The following is a 27,800-nucleotide window of genomic DNA, read 5'->3' as shown; positions in this document are numbered from 1 at the left end:
AAACTATATCCTGCATACCTAATAAAATGCATAGCAACCAACATAAGCAGGTATTAAAGAACCAACACCAACAGACTAGAACAGAGCAAAACCACAACTATCCACACAAAAAAATGTAAATAACTTTATTTATAATCTGTTTTCAAGTTAAATGACACAAGTTAAAGGAGATATAACCATATGGTAGTAAGAGGTAGGAGAGAGACAGAAATGGCAGGCAAACTGCATTTTGCCAGTATCACTTATGACTATCTGTAGCCCTCAAGCAGTGTGGGAAGTTTCCATCAGAAGTTACAGACAAATTCTTTCTCAGTATGAATGAGTGATTTTTTCAGGCAAACTGCTATGCAAAAATTATAGGAATTAATTACAGTTAACATAAGTTTTTATAAATAAAACCAATTGCACCCTTGACTATGGAGAAGTTAACTTTTTAATTATTACAAAACCAAAAGTACAACTGAAACTATTTCTATGCTGAATATTTAATTAGACGTTTTTCTGATTAGGTACAGTTAGAAGAATATATTTCCATGCAAGCTAGTTACAGGAGTTTACAATTCATGAGTGCAAAACATTTTCTTCTCTAAACAATTATCACACTTAATTGCTGATAGAACAGTAACAATACAAAAAGGTTTAAATGCTTATTTATTCAGTTAAATGATAAACTGCAGTTGGCCTCAAATTAAAACAGTGTTCACTTGGATTGTTGTTTACCACTTGATCTACCACAATGAAAAACTTTAGTGCAAAATAAGGTGCAGTTATTACACAGGAAAAGATTCCTTCCTCACCCTGTGATTAAGACATATTGCATGACTTTGTGAAACAAACTAGCCTATTCAAGGCAAAATAGATTTTAGTGTAAATGATCCCTCTGTTTCTGGCTTCAGATGGAAAAGCATGTAATGACAGCCACTGTTACTAGGGTTTTATTTCCTTTTTTTTTCTTAATTCAGGCTATAAAGCCCTTTCTGTTAATATACTGAAAACAGGATGTTTACAAGTTAAGTACTGTGTTAGTCGTAGCACATTCCTAAAGGGTTAGCTAATGCCATCAAAGTTGTGGTAAATATTCTGGTTACGTATAATCTTTACTGGAGTAAAAAGTAAATTTGACAATATTATAGTATGTGAAATGGAAATTACCATTTTGTAAAGATGATCTCAAGAGTAGTTTGCAGCATAATTAACCAATATTTCCATTTTACCTTGGGGACAGTTCTCCCATAAATCCGTGAAGCTAATAAGGCTGTATATATGAACAATAACAATCAAAGGAGGAAAAAGTATATTTACTGAAGACAGAGCAATCTCTAGAGACAGTTGTTTAGTCTCATATTTTGCAATTCTTAAGGAACTATCAAGGGGTTCTTGATGCTTCTGCTGGTTTGAAGCGGAAAGATAACTAACTACATGAAGATTACTTTCAGAAAGCAAGGGTAAATTGAGTGCGATAGCTTAAGTACCGTCCAGTCCACCCTGTGTTCATTGGTTCCCCTTATCCAAGTTAGAATTCACTTTAAGCAGTTGAAAATATAAATGAGAAGAGGAAAAAATGAAATTTAACAGGATGCATGTGTGATTGATAGGCATGCTGCTGCTCTCTCCTGACAGAACATGCTCCTCCAAGCTATGTTTATACAACAGTTGTAGCTCACTTACAGCCTCCACAGTTCGTTCTTATAAAGGGTAACCTGTCTGTTGAGTGTTACTGAACAGGCTGAAACTGAATTAACTTTTCGAGTACCAGTTATCCTGAAGAGATTATATACAGAGTTTGAACTACCTCTGAAAAAGGATTAGGTTGAGGGAGTCTCTTCTTTGTCATGATAAGTGAAGTCAGTTGTTACTTAGAAATGCGTAACTATTTCTACAGCATCAAAAATGCAGCTACAGCAATTTCTATAGAGAGTAAAAAAAAGCAGCATTTTAATGAGAATTTAATAGTTTAGGCAAACTATTGAATAAAGTGTCTTAAAGTTGTTTAAGTCATTTTATTAAGATTTAAATCTTTATTCAACAGATGTTATTATGGATTTCCTGTTTTTCTTGTTTTCCCCCTTAATCCAGTTCCATTTTTTTTCCTGTTTTAATAGCTGCAGAAACTAGCATCTCTTAGAGTCAAGTGCCTGACTTCTTAGCCTCAAATTTTGCATTTGCTTCTACTCTGTATGTTCTTTTTTGACTGCAAGATGAATCAGATAAAATGTATGATGCCAGGGGTTTCTGTGTATTTCTCCATTTGGGAGTCTCTACTGTCATTCCTCTCCATACTTCTTTCAGGCTGGCCAGACAGCAGAGGTCACTTTGTCTTAGGAATCAAAGCAGGCTCCTCAAATTAGTTTTGATATACAAAAAGAAAATTGTGCATGTTGAGAATCTCCCTGAAGTGAAAACAAACATACCTTGCAGCAGAAAGCAATGTGAACAGCAAGTAGAATAAAAACAGGCAAAGAAATAAAAATACAGGAAAGCAGTATTATCTGAAAGAGTAAGATTAGGCAAGCAAGAAACGCCAGGGTGGAGACAGAAACACCAAAGACTGGAAAAGCTTTAACTTGGCCACATAACCATCACTTAAGATACATGTGTATAATGAAACTTTAAAAGTTCTTAATTTTTTTAAGCCAGTGATTCATCACATGAGATTATATAGAGAATCATTCTTTCTAAGGCAGTTCTGGGATAAATTTTCAATACTAATTATTTGTACAGTCATGGGACAAGTTTTAGCTCATTACAGTTAAAGATTTTAAGCTTATGTTAAATACTGCATACATATAAAATGTAATACAGCTTGCCATGCCTATGCAAATAGTGCCATAATGCTGACCTCCAGGGCTACCATAATGATTTAAATGTATACATGGCAGTAGAAAATCCTAGAACTTCAACACTCCTCCCTTTTCCCAAGCAAGTTCCCTTTTGGTTTCTGTGCATTATCCTGCTTAAGATTAGTATCTTCTCTTTCTGTACAGTTTGTGGTACTCCTCTGTATGCAATCATCTCCCTCCCTCCTGCCAAATGAAGTTGGAAAGTGTTTCATGTTACTGTTTTCAGCCCCGCCAAGGTCTTGAAGAAACAAGCTTTCCAAGCATTAATTTTTACACTCTATATTCCAACACTTATTTATGCTTGTTATATGGGGCATGTCAGATGTACATCAGAAAGGCTGATTAACGTATTGTTTCAATAGCACATTTGGCAGGAAATACAACCATAAAAATTTTCACTATCAGAATAATATGCCTTTTACACTAGGATTTTAGACTTAAGCTATTATGCAAGCTTATCAGTCCAGCACAAAACTCCTTCACTCAAAAGCCCTGGAGATCAATCTGATGCACATACTGAAAATGACATGTATGTTGGGATTTTAATAAACCACTCCATCTATCTAGTGTATTAATTTTCAGAGGAGTAACTATACCTAAACGATATGTTCCAAGTTATGTGCAATAGATCTGTTTAACAGATTTATTCTCGTTTGCAGAACACGCACAAAGAATTTTCTGTCTTCTATTCAAGCAGAAGAGTTACAATAGTGCTTTTGCTACTAACTATGGTATGCATTTTGGGGTTATATACCATTCCCATTTATATGCCTCCTTTAAGTCAGGAATGCTCTTCAGTGCTGCCACTGAATGATCTGCTCCGGACATGATTTCTCAGTTGCTCTATGAGCTCGGGATTCTGCTGCTGTATCTGTTGTGCAAACTGCTGCCCCCTGTGTTGAACAGTTTTATGTAAAACAGCAGGTGAAAAAAAACCTGACAAGCAACATTTGTAAGAAAATAGGATATCCTAATGTAACTGAAAGCTGCATTATAAGAAAGCTAAGACTAAAGATAACAACTAAAGATTATTACTATATACTAAGATGACATTTGTGGTATTTTGGCTTTATCTAGTCAAAAGCTCTCCAAACAAGATCATCATCAGGTCTTCATTTTCATTCTTTAGGACTATTACTTGTAGTTGGTAACACTGAGGAAGAAGTATTACCTTATTTGCTAAGACTAAAATTTAGCAAAACTGCTCCAGTCATTTGCTCCCTTCTTTTCAAGGGGCTCCATTATAGTTGTTTAAGGAAAATACTCTTCTAGCTACAGGGAAACCTTTTATGAGCTTTTGCAGAGGTAAAGTATGCTGCTGCCAACTTGTGCTTGTGGGCAGAAGGTGATTAGTGAAAAGCATTCCACCTATGTGTCTCATAAGACTGCAGTAAGGACAGATCCACCTCTACAACAATTAAAATGAATAGGTGAAATTAAGTCTATGTAAAAGATAAGCATGACACTAGTTTATTAGGAAAAGCCAGTAGAATCCATTAAGTAGAATCCATTACTTCCTGAATAGCCTGGCAAGGGATTCTCTGCAACTCCTGCATTTTGCTCAAGTAGCAGATGTTATCAAGACACCTCTAAAGCACAGTGCAGGTTGAAGGAAAGCCACCATTTTTAGAGAGAAATGCATAGCAGACGATTTTTGTCACAACAGTGCTTGGTTTGGTGGGGGTGGATTCATTCCCGTAATGTGAATTATAAATTACTTTTGCCCTGGAAGAGCAAAACTTAAAGTAAAACTGCATACCTGTTAAGAGGACTTGCCATATAAGCAAATTGCAGATGTTTTTGTGCACTGTGTTCCAGATGGATTATCATTATCATATTATAAATGAGCTGGGTCCTGGCTTTTGTAAAAGCCACTCCTCTCCTCATTAGATACTGAGTTCCCTGAAACAGCAGCCCTCCCACTCTCAGTGTAAGGATGCCAGAGCACTGTCAGTCAGAAGTCAACTTTGGAACGTGTTGCAATCTGTGCTCAGTAACTTGTAGCTTTTCAAAATAGTGTCTGGGATACTAGGTAGTAATTTGATCAATGCAATTTGAAAGTAAGATGCAGAAGCACATAAAGGTTTAAAGTAGCATTTTTAGTGAGTGGCATTTAGAAAGTAAACAGTGCATGAAAAACAAAGTGAAACTGAGTGCACAGTTCTGCTATCGACATTGTAATGTACAAAGCAAGCAAACAAGATAGTAGAAAGTAAGTCTTGGACTTCTCAGTTTTAATAATAATTAGACATACAATGGGGAGAGTCCACAGTATAATTGGCTTGACATCAACTCTTTTAAATAGATGCCATAAAATGCTGCTTCTAAAAAAAATGTAATATAGTTAAAACTATGATTCAAAACACTTACGCATGGATCAGGCTGGACAAATCCGACAGGCCACCAACACCTGCAGCAGGCCCACCAATGGCATTTGACATCATCCCCGACATCCTGGAACAGGTAGCACAGGGTTGGCATTGGGGTATGTAAGGACCTTTAGAGTAAGCAATAAACTGCTAGAAGGAAATAAGATGCAAGAGGAAGAAACTGCAGTAGTTCTACTTACAGTACACAAAAATAAAATTACATTTTCAGAAAGACAGCACTATCCACTTTTTCCTCTGTTAATTCAACCCCCTAAAGACATTTGTTTCAATGATAATCCGTATTAATACTTACAGCTGTTGAACTTGAGGATTCTGCATTAAGCTTGCTGCCTAGAACAGACAACATATAGCTGAAATTATAATACATTTACTACTTAGGTATCATTGAGGAAGATGTGGAAAAAAACCCCACACAAGGTGCATCTTATGTTTAAGCTAAGTTTATGTGCATAGAGACAGACAATCCTGAGTAAAAAAATCATTACAGGAAAGTATTTCTAGGATATGAAGCTCTGACACAATTTGTTATACTTTAGACAACAAATACCAATTACAATTTATTACATTTATTCGGAGCCAGACATGAAAAACAGAACATTAAGACATGAAACACAAAAACCCAGTACCCTAAACCCAAAAAATTAACTTAAAAGACTTCTAGGGTCTAAGGTTTCCTATTGGGCTTTATTGAGAAAGGTCTATGTTTTATTGGTTCCCAGATTATATAAATTAGTTTTACAGCTATTTTTACTAGGGGGGTACAAGCTGTTAAGGCTATGGCCACATGAACAAAATACTGCAGAGTAAACCAGGTTGTGGATTTACTTTGTATCATGGTTTTGTGGTAACTTATTTCTTCTGCAGTAACTTAGATATTTTCTTACTTTGTAGTAAGCACAAAGCTATTAAATTTCTCATTAATAAGATACCTCAAAAATTACACTGTATTTACCATAGGGTAAGAGTGCATAGGGACAGATACTACAGAATAAACCAGACAATGCTTTAAAGTTAATATTGTAATTCCTACAGAAATCAATGGCTGTATGAACACAAGACTAACAGGCACAATGGAGTATCTACTCATTCACTGATCTTGTCAAATGTAAAAAAAACATATACACTATTTTATTGATCAAAATATATTTCCATGAAACCTCTCCAAAGTAAATTGACTGTTTTCTTTAGTCTACAGTTGAATATAAAATACAAATTCAGCTTTCGTTCTCTCTAGCATCAACAACAACTCTGATCTAAGTTTGGGCACAAAATGGTGGCCAAAAGTAATTTTCAAGGTCAGATAGTGAGTCAATTAAGAAAACAACCACCTCCTCTCCCCACATTCATTCCTGGCTGAATGCCTCTGTTCTACTTACTTTGTCATGCATCTTCTGGAAATGATAGAAAAAAAATCTTGCCCCATAGCTGCACATCAAAGAATACATTTTTGACTCTAAACAGATGCAGACTGACTAAATAAGTCATGTGGCAAGCAAGCAAAGTGGTACGTGGAGTTCCAGCGCTATTTAATCACTAATGCCATTGGAGAACTCACTCATTTCTTCCTTGTGTACCATCTCTATTATCTGAAATGCAGTATTAGACCAGATCTATTGATCTCTCTCTCATGCAGTGCTATTCCATGCTGAAGCACTGGTAGAAATGTTCTGTCCTATAGGAGGTGCCAGAGAGGTAGTAAAGTTTTAACTGGGTTCTCAAAGGGAACAAAAATTTTTTGATCTTTTTCTTTCCAAATCCCATTCTTCAAAGTTAATCCATAACATATTGCTAAGAAAGCCATGCATGGAGAAAGACCGAGGGAGAAAACCACAAGTTTTCAGTGTAACTGGAAGTAAAGCCCTTTTGTATTCATTATCTGCACATCTCAAAGTTTTGCACACTTAGGAAAGTCAGGGATAACCTGAAAGGGTAAGAACAAAAAGGTGCATTGGGTTATTTCCATTTTGGATAGGTTGCATCTGAATCAACTTCAGTCCATTTAAGAGGCAAATTTTTTGTATTCATTGCCAACTGCTTTTGTGGGGAACTACAAAGACAGATGTTTTCATCATGCTGCTGACAGTGTTTTGCCATTCATGCCATCTATAAAAACAACACAGCTAATCTATGCATATTTTTGTTCATAAGTAGTATAGGATCAATTGGAAATCAGACAAGCATTAGAGTAGATGTAAGTTTCACTTAGTGGTATGAGTGTAAAATCACTTAGAAAAGTTTAAATTCAGTATAATGAAACAATTGCCCATTATAATAAGCACTAAAATCACTTGTCTTATTGAACAACAGGTCTTAGAAATTCAGTCATAAAAACAATACAATGCAAAGCTTAAGCTACACTCACCATACTAATGAAGGCAGGATTGTTTATCAAGCTTGCCATGTCAAAACTCAGTCCAGTTCCAGTCTAAAAAGAAATTACATTTGAAAATTAATTTACCTAAAAAATCCCAGTTAAAACCACTGTAAATAAAATAGATGCAGGGCTAACTTACAGGACTGGACATGTCTCTTAGTTTCTGTTCTGCTATTTTCAAATTTGACTTATAAGAGTCGTTTTCTGGATCAAGATCAAGTGCTTTTTGGTAACTGGTAATTGCTTCTTCATATTTATTCACTGAGGTCAGAGCCAACCTAATGTAAAACAAAAAAACCCTGGTTGGAACATAAATCAGCATCAAAAGATAATGATACTGACATTTTCTGCTTGAAATAAAACACTATCTCACAACTAGTTTTTATCTTCAGCACAAAGTTAAAGCAAGATTTGCTATCATACTACTACTGCTTAGTGTAAGTATTTATTTTTGCAGAGTAGAGGATCCCTGAAGAACTTATCTTGCATCGTCCGTTTCACATACATGCAAGATTCGTTAAAAACTCTTTGGCATACTGTGATTTAATCTGAGAGCACAAGCCAGATCCAGCATCTCTGACTGTTCCTGAGCTCTGAATTCCTCTAAACATTTCCTCCAGTTGTTTTGATCCAAGAGATCATTCTGAAGGACAGACTGGTAAGTACGGTGAATGATGCTCTTCATATTAGTTCTGCAGCTTCAGGGAACCAAATATTGGAACCACAAGTTTCAGCCTGCAGATCTTTTGTCTGGGAATCAGTGCAAGATTCTCTTCACAGCTTGCCTAATGGTTATATGAGATAGTATCATCATCATTAAGACTCTGTAAGAAACCCTTGTACCAAGGAAACCTGCTTAGTGGCTCAAAAAAGATTCTTCTCCAGCAGCTCAGGAAAGCACAGGATGGATCATCTACTACTCTTGAAAAAATATATGCTGCTAACAGACATTAGTCTTTATCTCAGACAAGAGAGCTCAGTGTGTTACTTGCCCATCATTACTTTCAGTGATTGCAAACTGTCATGAGATATGCCAATAATGGTTTGAAACTCACTGCGCTCCTCAAGGAACCCATACAATTTTTATGTTTTTTCCCTTAAAATAGTTGCTCTCAAACAACATTCTCCCTTTTGGCCCACTGACTTGCCAAAATAGTTGTTTCTGATCAGGGGAGAAATACAACCAGGTATTTCTGAAATGCAATTATTCTTATTTACAATGAAAATATGTAAAATCCTGCTTCGTGGAACACAGTATGAGTCAGAACAGCAGACAACAATTTTTTTTTTTGTTCACAGTTCCAGGCCCACCTCCTAACTAGACAAGTGGTCTCTCTGGGTCATGCTGGAGGCATCTCTAACTGTCTACATGGCTCCCGTCTCTGCATTCTTCTGTGGCACTTGTTTTTTTCTGAGACACACAAAGCTTCTCTCAAATCCTCAGAAAAACTGATACACCTCTGTAATGCAGTAGGAGAACACAACTTTCTCACAGGATTTTTTGTTGAGATGGTGGCTTCTGCACTTGTTTCTTTTTAGATATTACTAAACAAGCACTGTTTCCTCATTCAGCTTATGCAAATTACATTATTATATCCATCTACTGAGTTAAGCAACAGTCTGTAGCTCAAAATATATGCTTTATTGTAACAACAGTATATCAGCCTATCAAACAGGAGAAACTTGATCCCCTGAGAATGAACCTACTTATACTGTATATCAAAAAGCACACTGGTCTTACATCCAAAACTCTAAAATAACCTCCAATCTCCAATTAAGTCAGCCTGTGGTTTCCCTCCATCCCACTGAAATCTGGAGATCTCTAGATCATGTCTCCATAAAGCAAAACGAAAAAGTGTTAAGACAAAACTAATTCAACAGTCTCTAAAATTTCAAAGTGAATTAACTATGGGTTAGACCACCTCAGAAGCCAATCAGGCTACAGCAGTACTAGTAAAATAAACTCTGTCAGGGAAGATTTTCAGGTAATAGAATTCAATTATCTTTACTCTTAGATAAATGGTCCCTGACACAGTTTTGTCCCAGGCCAACTAGCATTATCCCAAACGATCCCGGGGCGTGGTTCAGAAGTTAACACAGGCCAAAGCAATTTAGCAATAGGCAGTTTGAATTCAGCCACTCCATAATGCAAACTAGCAGAGTTTAATAGTATGAACATGGACCATTTTGTGCCAGCTGACCCCCAAGAACAATCCCAAGCATTTTTTAATTTATTAGTATAGACATAACCTCAAAAGCCAAAAGTCTAAGGCAGTGTTCAGCCCAGACCCTCACAGTGTGTTTGATTATTGAAAATGCAAAGCTACATGTCTCCAAACAGAATGGCTCTTCACTCAAGTAGATACTCAATTCAGGAGAATATTCCTGGCATTATTGTTTGAGATAGCACTTAATCAGACCCACCGCCTAAAGGGATAATACTGTTAATCTCTCAGACATGATTCAGAAAAGTTACTAATGAGATATAGCACAGTCTTTCTAAAAAATCTGCTTCATGAGAGTTATTGAACAGAAAAATTAAGTCTCTACTCCAGTTAGCACTAAAGCCCCAATACCTTTAGGATTTTGTTCTGTAACAGCATCATTAGCAGACTAGATTCACTGTTGCAACCATAGAATTCTTATTACTCATAATAAGGTAGGAAGTAAAAAAAAAAATACATCTTGACTTCCTAAACTAAATTGGCATAGTTTGTAAATGGAAAGGAAAAAAAAAGGCAAAAAAAAGCAAACTGACTAAAACTGATCTGAAATTACTGAGATCAACAGCCTCTATAAAGCTTAAAGCTGATAGCCCTATAGTATCATTTTCAGAGAACTGCAACATTTTCAGTCCAAGATTGTCAGCTGAAATAAAACAGCATAGCTCCACTGATTTCAGAAAATCTATGGTGATTTACACTTGGTCTTCAGTGTCTACTCAGATTTGTATTAGCTTACCCCATTCTCCCATATGCTTTGCTGTATTTTGGATCTATTGCTATGGCTCTCTCACAATCCTTTATTGCTTCACTGTAGTTGCTGAGCTTACTTTGAGCAGCGGCCCTAAAAGAAAGTGGAAAGGGAGAGAACTTTGTCAAAAAGCAACACCAAGAAAAAAAGCTCAGAGATTCACAAGTCCATGACTAACTATAGACATGTTTAATGGCTTTTCATTCATTATATAGAAGATGCCTCAGCTCTCTTTAATTCAGTGGGATATGCAAATGTTCTGAATTAAGTATGTGCTTAAGTGCATTGCTAGACTAGGGTTTTGGAGAACACAGGCTCACCTTTAAGGACACAAAGGATAAGTAATTCTAAGAAATTGTTTTAGAACCAGCACACAACTATGCACAAAATACATCACAAAACCTATTATAAGAACTGAAACTCTCACAAAGCAGAATGTTTACATAGAATCATTGTTTAAACACAAGTATTTTATACAATTGCCCTTTTCCAGTAAGAAGTATATTTTTACTGCCATTTCATAACATTCAAAGGATGCCCTCATTTTTCACTGCTCTTTTCTCTGCTTTCTGAAACATCAGAACTGCTAAAATTTCCTTTCAGTAAGGGCTGCTCCACTTGCTCACAGAAATTGGCTTCAGAATAATGATTATAAAGGAACTAGCAACTTTCCACTGAAAGCCATATTTCTGTTACAGGAACATGGTTGTTCCCTAGAGGCAACTCATGCTTACAGCTAAATGAGGATAGCGTTTCTTAGTAATCTCTGAATTACTAAATTATAATTGTGTCTCTACACCAGAGAGACACAACTAAATGCTGTGGACATTTATACTTTAAGATTGAAGACTTGCCCAAACTAAATAGGAGAGTGGAACAGATTAATGCTCAAAATTTTCCCAGCTTGAAAGGTCTCAAAAACATTCTAATTTTTTTTCCCCTTAGTTAAAGAACTATAGTAAAAATGACCATTTCCATTGCGTGAAGTATTTTTCATTAGGGATGCTAAATATGACAGAAATCCTCATTATATTTCCCCCTTTCTCCTGTGATGCCCTCTGAATTGCATGTTTTCTCTGATTAAAATCTCTTCCGAATAGGACTATTTATATCTTTCAAATACCTGTCCAGCTTCACAGATGTCAGTGAACATGTATGGATAAAATCAGGGACAATGCTTACTCTTGCGTTTGTTTGAACCAAAAATGTTTATCCATGCTGGCAGGCAATTTATATGGCCAGTTAAAACTTTGATCTCAGCTTTGTCTTCTTCCCACTGCTATGAACAAAAAGCAATACTGTTGAAGGCAGTAGCTCTCCACTGATTCCAAACTAGCATAAGAACAAAGTCTATGTTTATTTGGACACTGCATCACCCTCAAAATTCCAAGCAACTGCATGTCCTTCTTTTAAATAACTTTGTACAATACTGTGCTCACTGACATCAAGATGTATTTTGGTCCTCACCCATTTAGCGTGTGATGTTGTTGCACACACAGTGAAGTGTATCTTCTCTTTTGGCAACTACAGATTTGGTGCCTAAGCACAATCTAACAAGGAAACTTCTATTGATTTTGGGAGGCTTTGGAATCACATATAGCCATTTAAAACCTAAAATCACTTATGTGATCTGTTTTCTCAGGGAAAATAGATGATTTACATTCTGAACTGTCTTGAATATTTAATGTCATACTAGTAAACTGTGAATTCCCTGCCTCTTTATGCTTGTCACTAAACACTGAATCATCCACAGAACAATCAGTGGATTTTTCAGGTACAGTGCCACAAGGCCAGATTAACTGCACTCAAGTTGGTAAGTCCTTCTGGTAACAGACACACTGAGCAGTATAGAGCAGAGAGACACTACGCTGACTGTCTAGAGACAGGTCACTTCCAGGAGGGTTCATAGGCTATACTGCTTATGTTTCTGTACTGGCCTTCAGCACAGTAAAGCCGAATGTGCGTGCTCCTGGCTCTTGGGATAACATGCTCTACCAGACTTCATCTGGTCCCATTATCAGTAGCACAGTGAAGAACTGATTACACTATGAAACTACAATAACATAGTCTTGTTACTTTTTCAACAGGTCCTACATAAAGATGCTAAGTATTTAAACAATGCCTGAAGTCCCCCAAATGCTATACTCATGTTAATGATCCTTTTTCCAGGGAAAGTCAATACTGTGAGAGAAAGAGATGGCAGATGATCCACTGGAACAGTGAGGGGGGGGAGGCTCTTACTCTCTAACTTCTAACAGACTTGGAATCACAATTTAATATAGAGATTCTAACTCACAAAAACCTGATCTCAAGCGTTATGAATTACTTTAAAGTCCATGTTACACATTTAGTTAATACAGATAGACTCAGTCAGTTCATTTCTGATAAAGATTCATATCTTCAGATAGATCTGTTACAAATTTAACATGTTAGTTCCTGAGCAGCAGCTATTTTTAGCCTCATGTTGTTTTGATCTACTTCATAATTTATCTTTTATATTATGTTCCTGAAGTCTGAGGAATGGAGGGGGTACATTATTTTGTTTTTACCTGTTGCAATAATAGACTGCATTGTTTGGATCCAGTTCTATAGCTCTAGTATAACAATCCACTGCAGCACCATAATTTTCTTCTTTCATGTGATTGTTACCTGAAATAAAGTACAGAAAGCTCTTAAGTAGTTAAAAGATACAGTGCTACGTATGAAAGCAAAACAGTCACACTATAACATCCATAAGATAGCTATGACTTCACTTTTTCAAGATATATTATTTTAAATAGAATTGGCAGGAAATAATGCAAATAAAAGTACCTACTATGTATGTAAAAGTTTGTTATGTACAGGGTAGTCCACCACAAACTTTCCCCTTCTCATCTTACTATTTTACACTTTCTAGGTAGTTTCTGCTGTTAAGCAAAGACTAGTTTGTTGAAAAGTGGTTCTAAAGCAATTCAACCACAACACCTCCATCGTAATTTAGATTCATCAGTCTAAGTACCTTTGCAAACCTCATACTACAGTAGGCTATATGTTAAATCCCTTTTGGTCACATTTGTCACATCTCCCAACAACTTGCCTCTAGCTACACATATGACATGGTAATGTTAAACAAAAACAAAACACCCAAGCAGCATATAAGCCCCACTTCTGTGCAGCTCTCACATAGTTTAGTCATTAAGATAATGAAGAGCATGTATAGCACAGACAGCCTAAAATGATTCAGATGTAAAATTTCTCACCATAAGCAGCCATCAAAACTCAGAATTTCTCGTCCTTAAGAAAGTTTGCCATTTTGTAACCTTTGTAGCCTACTGCAGTGAAAAACTAGAAATGTATTTACCTGTTCTATGGAAAGAAAATTCTGGGGTAAGTTAATTCAAAAGAAAATACATCTTAGTTGCATTCTTTCTGCTCTGACACAGGGCAGTGCAGGTAGCTTCTTTCTTTCCCCATGCCAAAATAATAGAAAAATGAAGCCCTAGTTCTGAGTTCCCAAGCCTAAGGTTGTCCCTGGTCTCTAGACCCTTGAAGCCTTGGCTCTCCAGCAATGTCAAGAAATAAGCTGGCAGGAGAGTGACAGACTTGCTTGTGTTTTGGCAAAATATTTCATCCCTCTCCCAAAATAAGCAAGAGAAGGGAAGCGTCAACAGGTTGCTACAGATGTAAATAATTGCATAAGCAAAGGCTCAAAGTTCCAGTCAGTGCAGCATGCTATTTCTGATGCAAGAGACTGTGGAGCAAGCAGCCCTAGATGCTAACCGTTTTCTGTACTAACTGAAAACAACTATGCTTGCATTTATTTGTGAGCATTGGAGAGCTTAAAAAACACAACCAAATTCAGGTAACTAAGTACCACCAATGCAATACAAAATTACCTCAATTCGAGAGTGATGTAAGAGAGACTGTAACTATATTCAGCACTCTCTGTCAATGAGAAGGTAAACTGAAACTGTAATCACACATATACCTTCAATATATACACAGCATGTAACTGTGCTGGTACCATAATTTAGAAGTCCATCTTTCCTTTGATTTAAGGTAAAGGTCTGCACACTATATCTTCTTGTGAGCTGTAAGACTGAAGTTAAAAGATAACAATTGATCTTTAGCCCAACTAATATTCCAACGGCAATAAGATTGCAGTAGTTAACTTTTCTGTAAAACAAAACTGCTATCAATGACCACTAAAGTTGAAATTTCTGATACTGCTCTGAACCAACGATGACCTGAGATCCAGGACTAAGTTGTAGCTAGTATAAATAGGTCCCAATCTTGCTCTCTCCAACTCAGAATTTGGCTAAAGGAAAATAGGAAAGTAGAGAGACCTACTATTTCTGCTGAGACTATGCAATTTGGGACAAAAGGAAAAGCAACTGTAATATTTTATTCTAATGCCAGGCAAGAATTCTTAAAATGAAAAAAGAAACAGTCTTACTTTACAAATGAACATGTTTCTTTTTACAGTGAAAATACTAACTATTATTAGTATGTATACTGTGGTAATACCTAGAAACTCTATTCAGAATCAACCCACTGTTATATGACACAAACCCACACACAATCTCTACATAGTTTAGATTAACACAAAGTATCAAGGGATACACAGGATTAGGGAAACAGAATCAAGTATTTACTAGTCTGGAGATTATATTACTTCCTGGTTTTCATAAATAACGACCAAGAAAGAAAACTGAGCTATCTAATTTTGTTTCACCGTTCATCAGCTAATTTCTACAAGGCAGATTTGAGAGCAGAGGAGGAGCAAGCTGGTGGAAGAAAAGTGAAAGAAGTTACTACTCACAGGTAAGGGATCACACAGATAAAAGCCAGGAAGTGACAGAATTATAAAAGATATGGCTCAAATGGACTTTAACAAGTTATCTAATTCATTTCCCTAAGCCCAGGGCAGAAAAGTACTCAAAACTGAAAATGTGATACTGGTGATAGATAACACATGTGTGAAAATCAGGATTGATAGGACAAAAGCAGCATTACAAAACAGGACAGGAAGCTCTAATTTTATTAAAGGAAATCAAGCAAAGCATTTTAAGCACTTCCGAACTCCTTAGTAATGCCTCAAATGGCTGATCCATTAAGTGGCCTCTTGTTGAAGCAGACTCCTTCAAATTTTTCAGCAAAGAAATGAATTGTTTTATAACACCACACAAAGACTAACACATAGCATACACTAACTTCATTTTCTTAGTCCAGTTCACAAACCCACAAAGGTTGGCAGATGACAAGACAGAAGGCACTGATTTAGATCATCCATTGTTATGGATTGGACTAGAAAGTCCAATAACTGTACTGAGTGCTGCTGGTATTCTTCACTGCATGAGCTGGCAGCAGCACACAGTAAAATGAAAAGCCAGCACGCACAAAAGGCAGCTCACTTCTTACTTCTTCTCACTTGTGAAGTAACCTGGTTTGAACTCATATCCTCGGAAGTAAAGAGATAATGACCAACTTCAACAACAAGCGTAAGCAAAAGGTTGTGGGTTTTTTTCTTTGTTTGTTTTTAGAACCAGTAATGGACTGTGCATTCTTTTTGCCATCCATAATGACTGCAGATGGCCAATTTTAAAACAAGAGAGACACTGGATTCATTCTCAAATATGGTCTGATTTTTTCCAAGTCATTATCCTGACATTTTTTTCAGAGGATTACACCTGCCTTGCAAGTAGAAACATATTTATTTTTTTCCTATAAAACCCAGATAAGTGTCAGGAAATCCAAAAGGTCATTAAAAATGTGATTTGCAAAGCATCAATCCATCTGATACCAATTCATATCAGTAATCAGTTCTATGTCCTTTTTTTTTTTTTAAATGGGGGAAAAAAATGGATTCCTTCTTGGTCTTGGTCAGTATTAGTGAAGACTTCTTTTATACAGCTGTCTTTCTTATGTTCACTGCAGTAAAACTTATCAAAGGGAAAATAAACAAGTGTCTTTTCTGCAATTTTTATAAAGTATACAAATTTGCTTTAAAAATCATGTGAAATACCGATGCTAGTTACCTGACAGTAACCTTACCAATGTTATAATATTCAGCTAGGATATAACACTTGATATGAGATACCCTTTTCAATACGAGGTAAAAATGGTATAGAAATTATGTGGACAGAGAAAGCCATAATATGCTGAACAATAATTGTTCATTCTTTAAAGCTTCTACTACTCAAGAATGTTGACCAGGACTTCATGTGTTATCTATTAGTTTTTAGCAATCTCCTGAGCAATAAGCAGCAAGGCAGAGAATAGACTATATTTTCTTAGATCTCAAATAGAGCACATCATTTATCCCTCTTACAATATGACAGTCAACAAAGAATATAAACTCAAGATTTGGTGTGGGATTTGCTGCCCAGCTGCTATGCTATCACTATCCATGATAACCCAAAAATCTCAATATCCCCAGAAGCCAACAAGAGCGTAACATGTTTACTTCTTAATTACAAACCTTCATCCTTCAGCTGGTCAGCCTTCTCAACATCTTCTGGTAAAGAATCTGAGAGAGGCAGCATGTCATTCTGTGTATTAAAAAAAAAAAAAGTTTTTTCAGTAAAATATAAGCCCTGATTATATTAAAAAAAATTATTTCATCCTGGGAAGAATTATTCCACCATTATATCAACAATTAACCAGATTTTCTGTAGTGCACAGGAAACGTGAAAAAACTAAAACATCCTTAAAAGAGAAAGATAGCTTTTTTCCCCCACTATTAAAGAAACCTTATAGCTCACCACACATTTTAAGGAATTCAAGGAGAAGAGAGGTAATTGATTTGTTTCTGAAGTCTTGATTTTCTTACTTCTGACTCTTTTCTTTGCCACCTGGTGGTTCCTGTGCTTCCTTTACTGGGGACTTCTATATAATGTAAATTACTAGCCTGCATTTTAAAAGTTCACATTTAAAGGTTAGTGTTCATGGGGCCTTTTTTAAAACTGAATGACTCAATTATTTCCACATGGGAATCAGGAGCATCAGAAAACTGTGGATGACCTCAAGCACTTTCCAGACAATTATCTCTGGGACTGACAAAATGCTTAACTGCAACTGGATAAAATCCTTCCAGTGAGAATGAGACATCCACTGTTTAGTAATATTCTACACCGAATTGTCCTTGCCTGACTGAAATTAATTCCTCCCACCATCCCAAAAGATTTTCATTCTGCCAGCTTTTATGGTAATTTCACTTTTTTCATGTTTTCCTAAAGTTTCCACATTGTTTTGACCTACATAGCTCTTTAGGTTGTGAATATAATATGAAATCTTATCACATATTGGCAGAGTAACTCTAGAATCTAAATTCAATGCTTACCTTGTGAAAAGAATTTGTGAACATCTCTATCAAATGCTGTGGAGGTGCAAGATGAGTATCTTCCAGGTTAATCTTAAAAACAGTCTCCAGACACTGAATTGCAACTTGCAAAGGAGGGGGGGGGAGGGGAAAAAAAGTCAGTCACCCATTTTTCAATAAAGTGTAATTGCATTAATTTATTTATAAAGCTGTGATTCACTTCCTTATTGAGCTAGTAAGAGCAGCTCTTTCGAACACATCAAGAAATAAACAGAGGCTACCTGATCCCCACAGAACTGACTTGCTAGATAACAGTATAAGCTATACAAAATCTACATAAAATATACATAGCTCTGTTGTTACTTTTGAATCAGATAAAAGCTTTTATTTCAGTTCTCTCAATCATTTGATATGTTTTTTTACATAAAAATATGAGTATTTAACAAAAGCATCACAATACATAATACAACTATGCGTGTGTCACACACGCCACCCCCAAACACCACAACCAAACTGTAACCCATTTGTGTGGCCTAACATAATACTTAGAAGAAAATGGCTCATCTTTATTGTAAAGAATAAATGCAAGATACACACAAATACTTACTATTTTTCTCTTTTTTGAAGCAAAATATATTCATTTGAAGCCATTTTTCATTAATAAAATGCTTCGTCAATCACAAGCCTTTATAGTACAAAGAAATATACTTGCAATATCCTCTCGCATGTTCTGTTGTTAAAGGATTAAATGGCCCTCCCAATCCTGCAATAAGTACATTCACAACTTTTCTTAAGTGAGCAATTCTAAAAAAAAGTGGAGCTAAATGCCTAAGTGAAGTTTTAATTGCCATTTATCAACTTCTATGTAAAAATATGTGAGCATATCTATTACATATAATCATATAATTAACAGAATATATGTATATATAATATCTTAAGATTATAGGAAAAATACAGATATAATTGGAGAATCTAGTAGCATATTTTCATTAAGATATATCACCTAGACTGAAAACTGAGAAGTAACAGAGAAGAATCTTTACAAAGCCTGGTTTGCATTCAGAAAAATAAATCTTCTGTTATATATTATTTTATAGATACAACTTTTTAACCTGAACTAGAGATGAGTAGGAACCCCAAATTCAAATTAAATATCATTAAAAACTGAATGTTCAAATTTAGTTCGAATTACATATAATTTGAATACTTATTTGCATTATAGTGAACCTGAATGCTGACCCAAAATTAAAAACGTAAAATTATTGAAAGTTAACAAGAAAAAGGCAAATCTGAGGAGCCTGTTTTCCATGTCATATCTGGGAAAAAGGCAAAAAAGTATACTTGCAAAATAAATAGTAAAACCTGGAAGATTTTTTTTTAATCTTTGATCACATACAATAGAAGTGATTCCGAAAAAGACAAGTATGATACAAAATTTATGATAATAGTATGTAACACTGATTGAATACATGACTAAATATGCATATAACTTGCTCCTATGATCTATAAGTGTTAAAAATTTATCATTTTGCCAGGTTCTAAATTACCGCGTAAGAACACTGACGGGCCTCGGTTAAATTCCTTTGTCTCCTGGCACTAAACTGATATGTAGGAAAATTTAATTATAGTAAAGTAAGCATTGATTATTCTGAATTCTGAATTATATATTAATAGTACTTCTTATAAAGCCTATCATAAAATAACTGAAATTAGATATCTAGTCTTTTCCCATATGACTTAAGAGAAAGGCAGTACCCATCATATACTTAAATCGTTCCCTCAAACTTATTTTCACCTGAAGGTGACCCCTTTCCTGAATTTCTCACCTCATTTTTAATTTTGAATACATTTAAAATATAACCTCCTCCTTCTTTCTCAAGGCATTAAGTCTGTGACACCAACTCTCTATCATCAAGGAGATTTTTGCAAAGTGCAATAGTGATTAGATTTTGCTTAAACAAAGTAGTCCTCAATATACCATTATTACTGGTAGACATTTCCATGAAATAATTCATTGTTAAAGTAAACTCCTACTTTTCTCCTTTAACTGAAAAATGGAACACTCTGACTTCTTATAGCCTCTCTATCACAGGTACAACAAAACTAAGAGCCCTTATGGGACAAATCAGTAGGTTAGAACTATTTTACAGCATAGTAATCACTGGTTAACATGCAAGACAACAATGTAAAAATAAAAACACAGCCAAAGCTCAAACTTTTTCAAAACAGAAGATGTTTCAGGTTGTCAAAAGATCAGTAACTACCCTGTTTTCACATATCACAGTAAAATCCTGGCCCCAGTAAAGTCAGTGGAGTGAAGATTTGTTTTTGTCTGAAAAGCATCTAAAGTGACTAGACTGCCAGTCTCTCACCATCCCATTGCCAAAGTACGGCACTGTTAACCGTGCTGTAAATTCTAGCTGTGCAAGCTAGAAGTAATCAGAAAGATGGGAAAGACTTGCTGCACCACTTGAGCCATTAATGCAAAATTTTTCCTGTGTCTGATCTCAAGAAGCCAAATTTGTCTGTTCCTCCTATTCCTTCCACTGTCACACACACTTTGTGAGGCCTCAGTAGCTGCTGAAGCTTGTACTGACCACCTTGCCAATCAGTGCAGACACCCACCTCCCTTCTGAACTGCTGGGGCTCACACCAACACCTGCTACCTGGAAACAGAAGCACACGGGCTACGGTGGAGCCCAGCTCAGCATCCCCAGTGCCACACAGTTCCAGGATCTTCTGCTGTCCAAGCACAAGCTGCAAGCAACATCAAGGCCGTCACAGCATACATGCAGGCTGTGGATCACTGAATAATGAAGAGTGATTGGGCTCCTGAAGCTGCTTTAGTACTCAATGTCATCTTGCTTCATCTTACACATGACATTTCCCCATCCCAAGAATTACATGCATCCCTTGCCTGAAGGGTACATCCCACCGTTTTAGATATACTGCCTTAGGGAAATTCATTGCAGTACATTGATCTCAGAAGAGAGAAAGAATCACGTCCCTGTGCACTTTCTAGGGAGTTTCTGCTTTGATCCCAAAGCAATAGGTGCTATAGACATAATAAATGTAGAAGCTGTAAAAAGGGAAGGGAAACAACTGCCATTTAAATACACTGCCTAAAATACAGCATGAAAGTAAATTTGCTAATTCGTACAACAGAGTTGAGAATTAACCACCAGAGATCTACACATCTCTTCTAGATCCTGGATTGTAGGGGAATATATTATTTCTCCAGTCTACCTTCTGGTTACTCTGCTTTCTGAAATTAATGCACTTCTACTCATCATGTAAGCACAAAATTCCTATAAGGAATTTATCCTATCATTGACATCATTTGATACATCAAACTTGCAGAACGCAGGTTATCAATATAAATAAATTTTGAATGCATGCTAGACTTCCACTTTGACAAAGTCTCAGTTTTAGTTTGTAATGTTCTAGTTCTTTTTGTTGTTTCTTGGGGAATGGTAACAATTTAAATTACCTCTTGGCACGGATATTTAATCATAGTGTTTTATCCTTTCACAGAAACCAAGAAGGTACATAAGGTAACAATGAACAATGTCAGTCAAATTCTTTCATCCTATATGTCTTCACCTGACACTGACCACTTCAATGAGTGAGATTCGGGCTACAGTTATTCCACATGCAGTAAAGATATTTTGCACAACTAAAATGAGTCAATTATTTAGAATGCCTGCCTCTGATCCTCTAACACACAGCATATGGTACCATACTTTTGGCAGGATGAAGCTCTAAAATTAGGATTTCATAACTGTATTAAAATGCTAAATTTTACATCAGTATTTATGCACAACTGAAGTATTATAATGTCTTTTTCTTCAGAAAATAGAATCTTAAAATCATTGATTCCTTTGTGCAGACACTGGCTAAAGCTACTCTGAGACAAATAATCAGCTAAAGTCACAAGCCATCGATGTTTATCAGTTTTATGAAAAGGAATATACCTCATCTCTCATATAATTTCTAAAAACACTGCTTTCTTTCATCAGCTGAACAGAAATTCCTCATCAAATACTGATATAGGTTAAATTCATAATTGACTATCACTTTTCAAATGTACAAATATTCCAGACTGTGATGTAAAACCAAATCTGTGGAATATCCTTTCAATAGCATCCTACACGTGCTTCTTTCTTGCTTACATTTGTGAACAACTGCACTGTAAAACCAATAGACACTGAAAGAAAGACCATTTCAGGCTTATCTTTTAAAGTTTATGCCTCTGAGAAGCAGGACTTGCTTCTGTACTTGTGGAAGGTCCACTCCCCATTCCTCAAATTTCACATAACTCAATGGTCCTCTGCCTGGATATTGCTTATTGCACTGCTGGTCCTAGGTTTCCTCCTTTTACTTCCAATTCCTCCTCCTCTTACGTTATACAACCAAAGACTGCTTGAAACAGTGCACAGGTCTTTCAAACAGATGATATGGAAAGTTAATTGTGAAATTAAGAACCTTTTTGTTCTTCTTTTGCTTAATTCCACATTGTGATTACCAGTCCCCAAGAAGTCTCTAGGAATCAGGGAAAAGGAATGACAGCAATAGGAAGGAAAAAGACAGACACTACAAAGTTGCAAAGGTTAACGGATGAATGTCTTCACCTATTCTGTTGGCAGAGGAATACTTGCGGAAGTCCATCTTTCTATGGCTATGTTTTCTGTTAATAGAAACTATACCATGCTGAAAATATTCATTATTATAGCTCTTTGGAATTGCTATTCATGTGGAAAAAGTGCTGCAAAAACTTATTGTCTCTTAGCCTCATGAATTACATGGAATTCTTTTAAGTATGAAACAGGAGTTCTTTCCATATACCAAAAACAATATATGGTTGTTCATGTTTTACTCCTTACTCATCCCCCCGGCCAACATCACTGTTGACAGAAATGCTCTTCTCCTGTGTGTTGTTCACAGAAAGAAACCAAACATAAGAGTAAAATGAAACAAGAATCAGATGGCAAAAAGTTGGGGCAGACATATCTGAATCATTCCCATAGCTTATATTTTGGCATTGCCTACCTTAATGTGATTCCAAATATCTGTTGCTCAGAAATAAGGTAGTACAAATTTCATAACTTTATAACATTTTTAAAAAGAGAGATGTTTTTGAATTAATACTCTCAGAAATATTAATGTCTTGATCATATTCACAGATAGTATTTGGTGGCAGTTCCAACTAGGTCATTCCAGTTATTTTTTTCCATAATACACACCAAACATTTTAATGTCTGTATGTATAGTGCACACATGTGTACGTATTATCACCTTTATCACTCACCTTCCAAGCTTTCTTGTTCATCTGGAGTGAAAGTATCCATCTGACTCTGTTCTCTCAAGAAATGGATGACCGCATAAACCAAGCGTTTGACTGATGACATTCTGAAATTGATGAATTTTACCTCTGTCCTAAAAAGAATAAAATCTATTATTTTGAAAAATGAACAAAAGCTTTAGAATATGACAGGACATGTGCTTTGGGCCCAATCCTGAATTTCTAGAGTATTTCAGCCTCCCAATGACCTCACTGAAAAGTACACACAACACACTAAAACACCCTTCACCAGAAAGCCCAATAAAGTGATACCTTTAAACTAGCCATTAAATTTTATGGGTAGTGGGGAACTCCTATCATCATCTATTCTAATTATCAGCAAAAGAGCACAGATTTCCTCAGATTCATTCCTGTGGGAGAGTTCACTGAGAATAATTTAAGCCACTTACTTTTCTGAAAGATACAGCTTTCGTTTTTATTCCTAAGGCATGTGCACTTGGAAGCAGGAACACCTGCCCAAGTCATAATCAGTTAAAAAGCTGCGTTGATAAATAGCCCAAGTCATAATCAGTTAAAAGCTGCGCTGATAAATACCCTGCTGCTAAGGTAACAAAATACGCTTCAATAAAAGCTATTCTATTTTCTGTCACCGCGCTGCTGAATGGCTTATGCTCACTTTGGACAGAAAACTGGAACACAGTGACCTCAGCGCACACTGGTGATTAGCGACACGCTGCCGGCTCGGTCTGATTTGCATCCAGTATCAACCGGGAGTTACGTAACTTTGAGGAAAATTTCAGCTCCCAACTTTCGCTTTTCTTCCTTAAACCGCTTCGATTTTTTCTTTTTTTTTTAAAGCACAACCTTCACCCAGTTTTCTAAGAGAGGGGATTAAAGCGGCGCTTTCCGCGCAGAGCGGCACCAGCACCAGCGCCAGCCCTCACCGCACCGCACCGCCTTCCCCGCAGTCCCCCGCGCGCCGCCGCCGCGCAACCGCCGCCGTGGGGCAGCTCCCGGCAGGGCGCGGGGCCCGCCCGCCGCCCGGGGCCCCGCCGCGGCCCTCCGCAGCGCAGGGCGGCGGAAGCGCCCCCGAGCCGCCCTCCCCGCCGCGCGGCCGCGGTCCCGCCCCCGGCCGGTGCCGCCCCGGGGCCCTGCGGCGACCACCCCCGCACCCCGCGGCGCCCCAGCGCCCGCCCGCCGGCCGCTCCCCCCGCTCCCGCCCCCACCCCAGCAGCGGCGGGCGCTCCGCGGCCGAGGGGCTGCGGGGAGCGGAGCGGGGCGCGGCGCGGCGGGCGCCCCCCTTACCGTGTGAGAGGGGCGAGCGCCGTCCCCGTCAGCGCCGCCGCCGGGTGGCAGAGACAAGTGGCGCGAGGGCGGGCGCGCGCGCGGCCGCGGCGGGGAGACGGGCGGGGGGCGGGCGAGGCGCGCGCGCGGCCGCGGCGGGAAGGGCGTGGGGCGGCGGCGGCGGAAGTGGAGGGGCGGCGCGGGGCTGCCCTCGCCGTGCCGGGGGCCGCGCGGGCCGGCAGCGGCAGCCGTGACAGCAGCAGCGCCGGCCCGTCCGTCCGTCCCCGCCTCCCCTCGCGCCGCCCTCCCTCCCCATGCTGGCCCTGTGCGCGGGCGCGGCTCGCAGGTAGGCGCGGCGGCGGGCGGGCGGCGGCGGCGGCGCCTCACAGCCGGTGCCTGCCCAGAGCCGCCCGCGGCGCGGGGAGGTGCTGCCCACCCCCCCCCCCCCGGGGGGCCGCGCCGCGCGGCCTGGCGGGGCTGAGGGGAGCGCGGCGGCGGCGGCGGCGGCTCCGCTTTGTCAGGCTGACTGTAGGAGAGACAATAGGGCGAGGCTAAGGCCGTATGTATATATGTGTGTGTATATATATGTGTGTGTGTGTACGTACATATACATATATATACACATATATATAGCAGCGAGGCTCCCAGCGAGGCGGAGCCCGTCTCCAGCAGCGCTCCGGGCAGGCCGCGCCGCGTTCCCCGTCCCGCCAAGGGCGGCGCGGTACCGGCCCGCTGCGCGGGTGCGGGGCAGAGCGCGGTGTCCTCCGCGCTGAGCGCGGGCGGGGAAGGGGCCCAAAGCCGCCGCGCGGAAGCAGGCGCGTAGGCGGTGGCAGGGGAGCGGGGGACATGGGGAGCTTGGGTTAGCACCGCTGGAGGAACTGGGAGGAAGGCGTCAGATACCGCAGGGTACGGCAGGAAAACAAGTGTCTGAAGGATGGAGAGGCTGGTGAAACGCGGTTGCAAACTTTCTATTTCTTAACTCTTTCCTTTGTTAAGCATAGCTTTTATTTTGTCATCACTTCTTTGTTGTAAATACACCTGGGAATGATTGCTGCGGGTTGCTGATTTGTAATTCTTTTGCCAGTTTTCATCTGAGTGTACCCAAATAGTTGTCTCACAAAAAGGGGGTTATTTCTAATGCCAGATAGTGACCTCATAACTTGCAGAAGTTAAGCAAATGGTCATGGAAATGTTGATATGTTCTGTTTCTGCCCAGGGCGTGTTAAAGGGAGGCAATTTTTAAAGTGTCATTTAAAAATGACAGTTTTCAGCAAGTTTCAAGCAGCATGTCTTATGCTGAACACAACATTCAGGATTTGATTCTTTTGGTTAAAATAGGCAGATTTGGGGAAGGGGGTTGTTTCCAATTAAATACCATTCCTATTAGAATCAAAAATATTCAAAGATTTAAAAATATTGATCTTCTCATCAGTGGGTTTTGTCACTTCATTAATCCTACCTTTTTCTAGATGAGGTATAAATATGTTAAAGAATAAAGAACCTATTTCCCTTCAGAAAAATGAACAGCTATTTCTCTGTTTCTTTCCTATCTTTTAATCATCTATCCATAAGAGGACTTTCCTTCTTGTCTCACAGCAGCTTAGTTTCTTCGGAAGATCTTGGCCAAAATGGTTGGAAATCTAATAGACAATATTAACTGGTCTTGATTTGTGAGTCAGGACTTCCCTCAGTAGAAGAGGCTCTTTTCTGGTACATGTATGTATTTAGAAAAGGTAAGGGTAGGGGGAGTGCTTTTTTTGGGGGGGGGGGGGGATGAAATATGATTTGGTGGAGTGTGTTCATCATACCATCTGAGAAAGTTCCATCTTTAATACAGACACCTTTTATGTCTACTGTGGAGTGTCAACTCAGTGAAGGTCTTGGCCATACTTATAATGCTGAAACAATCTTTTAGATAGCCTCGAACTAGCCTGAGAAGCATTTAATGTTATTAAATCACTGTTCACTCAAAAGCTGGAACAGAAAACAGGCTTCATTTGCTTGAGTAATTTGTGGTGTTGAGCAGATGCACTGCAGTATTGAGCACTGGTTGGAATTTTTGCAAGCACTGAAGTGATCATGGCCCAGTATGATTCACTGTCTTCCAGAGGAGAGCGATGACTTAGAAAGGTGCAAGTAAGTGAGACTAGGTCATCGTCTGCCGTGGAGGCACATAGTTTTCCAAACAACTAGTGATAGCAAAAAGCATTACTCTTCGCTTTGACTGTATGAGACTTAACATCAACAGGAAGTCAAAGGGCATTTGCATGGTACAGGCCGAATTGATTAACTGTGGCTGTAAATCAGAAAAATTGTCTGTGTTTACAAACCTTCCTCCATAGTTTTCTCTGTCCAGCAATACCAATTTTTTCTTAACTAGTGTCAACCAGCATTCATGTATTAGCTGATTGCATTCAAGTACTGGGCTATCTTAATGGTAACAGTGTGTGGTGTTTGCACTACATAATACGCACGTTACCTGTTGTTTATGTTGCTGCCATGATAGTCATGTGATAGATGCTTATTTGCAGCAACACCTGAGAGAGCTGTAGAGCCTTAAAAGCAATATTTTTTTCCACTGTATATTGTATGGTTCACCTGCTGGTAGAACCAAACAAGAAGATAGCCCTAGTGAGCACTTCCTGTGTCAAATGCTGTGTAAATTAAGTAGTTCACTTCCTAGCTGTGTGCAAGTGCTGAAAAGGAATAGGAAGAGAACAGGTCTTTCTAACAAGCCTTAAATGAGGTGTGCAGTGATGGAGGTTTGCTGTGACGTGATACGGATTCAGTTCACAGGATGGGGTTTGAAGCCCAGCTGAGTAGTCCTAGAGAGCTCTTATTTTAGACCCATAGGTACCACAATTTTAGGAGTGGAGATGGAGGAGATCAGACACTCTGCAGAAACAGTACCATGACTCCTCCATACAGTCAGCTCCAGACAGCTGTGTGGAAATCACCTCCTCTTATGAAAGTCTGTCAGACTGGTTTCCAAATTCCTTTTCTTTAAAGACTAGGGGGGAAGAAAAAGTGAGAATGCAAGTACAGTGGGAGACTGCCTAGAGATTTGTGCCACGTATAACATGTTGCACACATGTATAGGTTCCCACTTAAGGTCTGCATTTTCCATCAGTTACCACAGAGTGCCATCTTCAATTACTTTGCTGTTGTTGATGTTAATTCTATCAGAGGAACCAGTAAACATTTGTTGCCAGATAAGATCATAGAAGTAGCACTGCTGGGATTAAATTTATCAGTAAAGATTTTAACATGTTCTTATAACCTACGGTTTTTCTGTCTAGCTCAAACTGATTCCAAGAACCAAAACTATGTCTACTAT

General features: G+C 38.4%; 2 protein-coding genes across 7 annotated transcripts in view; one reads left to right on the top strand and one right to left on the bottom strand.

Annotated features, from left to right (window-relative positions):
- SGTB (small glutamine rich tetratricopeptide repeat co-chaperone beta) overlaps positions 1-24,668 on the bottom strand; it is a 46,881-nt gene extending 22,213 nt beyond the window's left edge. The window contains exons 1-11 of one of the 6 annotated variants that reach the window (XM_064499946.1): positions 24,485-24,668; positions 23,186-23,313; positions 17,899-18,002; positions 17,038-17,107; positions 13,127-13,226; positions 10,566-10,670; positions 7,744-7,882; positions 7,593-7,655; positions 5,523-5,560; positions 5,211-5,294; positions 103-3,733 (exon numbers count right to left, since the gene is read on the bottom strand). In XM_064499946.1, coding sequence (XP_064356016.1) covers positions 3,622-3,733; positions 5,211-5,294; positions 5,523-5,560; positions 7,593-7,655; positions 7,744-7,882; positions 10,566-10,670; positions 13,127-13,226; positions 17,038-17,107; positions 17,899-18,002; positions 23,186-23,285 — 915 coding nt within the window. In that variant the 5' untranslated portion in view covers positions 23,286-23,313; positions 24,485-24,668 and the 3' untranslated portion in view covers positions 103-3,621. Of the gene's footprint in view, positions 1-102; positions 3,734-5,210; positions 5,295-5,522; positions 5,561-7,592; positions 7,656-7,743; positions 7,883-10,565; positions 10,671-13,126; positions 13,227-17,037; positions 17,108-17,898; positions 18,003-18,484; positions 18,641-23,185; positions 23,315-23,855; positions 24,134-24,484 lie in introns of those variants that run through there. The other 5 variants (XM_064499948.1, XM_064499945.1, XM_064499949.1 and 2 more) reach the window with 5 other exon arrangements.
- The window catches only part of NLN (neurolysin), a 39,635-nt gene continuing 36,454 nt past the window's right edge, over positions 24,620-27,800 (top strand). Inside the window, exon 1 of the mRNA XM_064499939.1 lies at positions 24,620-24,809. Within this exon, the coding sequence (XP_064356009.1) occupies positions 24,778-24,809 (32 nt within the window). The 5' untranslated portion in view covers positions 24,620-24,777. The remainder of the gene's footprint in view (positions 24,810-27,800) is intronic.

This window comes from Dromaius novaehollandiae, chromosome W (genome assembly GCF_036370855.1).
Source record: "Dromaius novaehollandiae isolate bDroNov1 chromosome W, bDroNov1.hap1, whole genome shotgun sequence".
Taxonomy (NCBI): domain Eukaryota; kingdom Metazoa; phylum Chordata; class Aves; order Casuariiformes; family Dromaiidae; genus Dromaius; species Dromaius novaehollandiae.
This window is presented reverse-complemented; position numbering and strand designations above follow the sequence as displayed.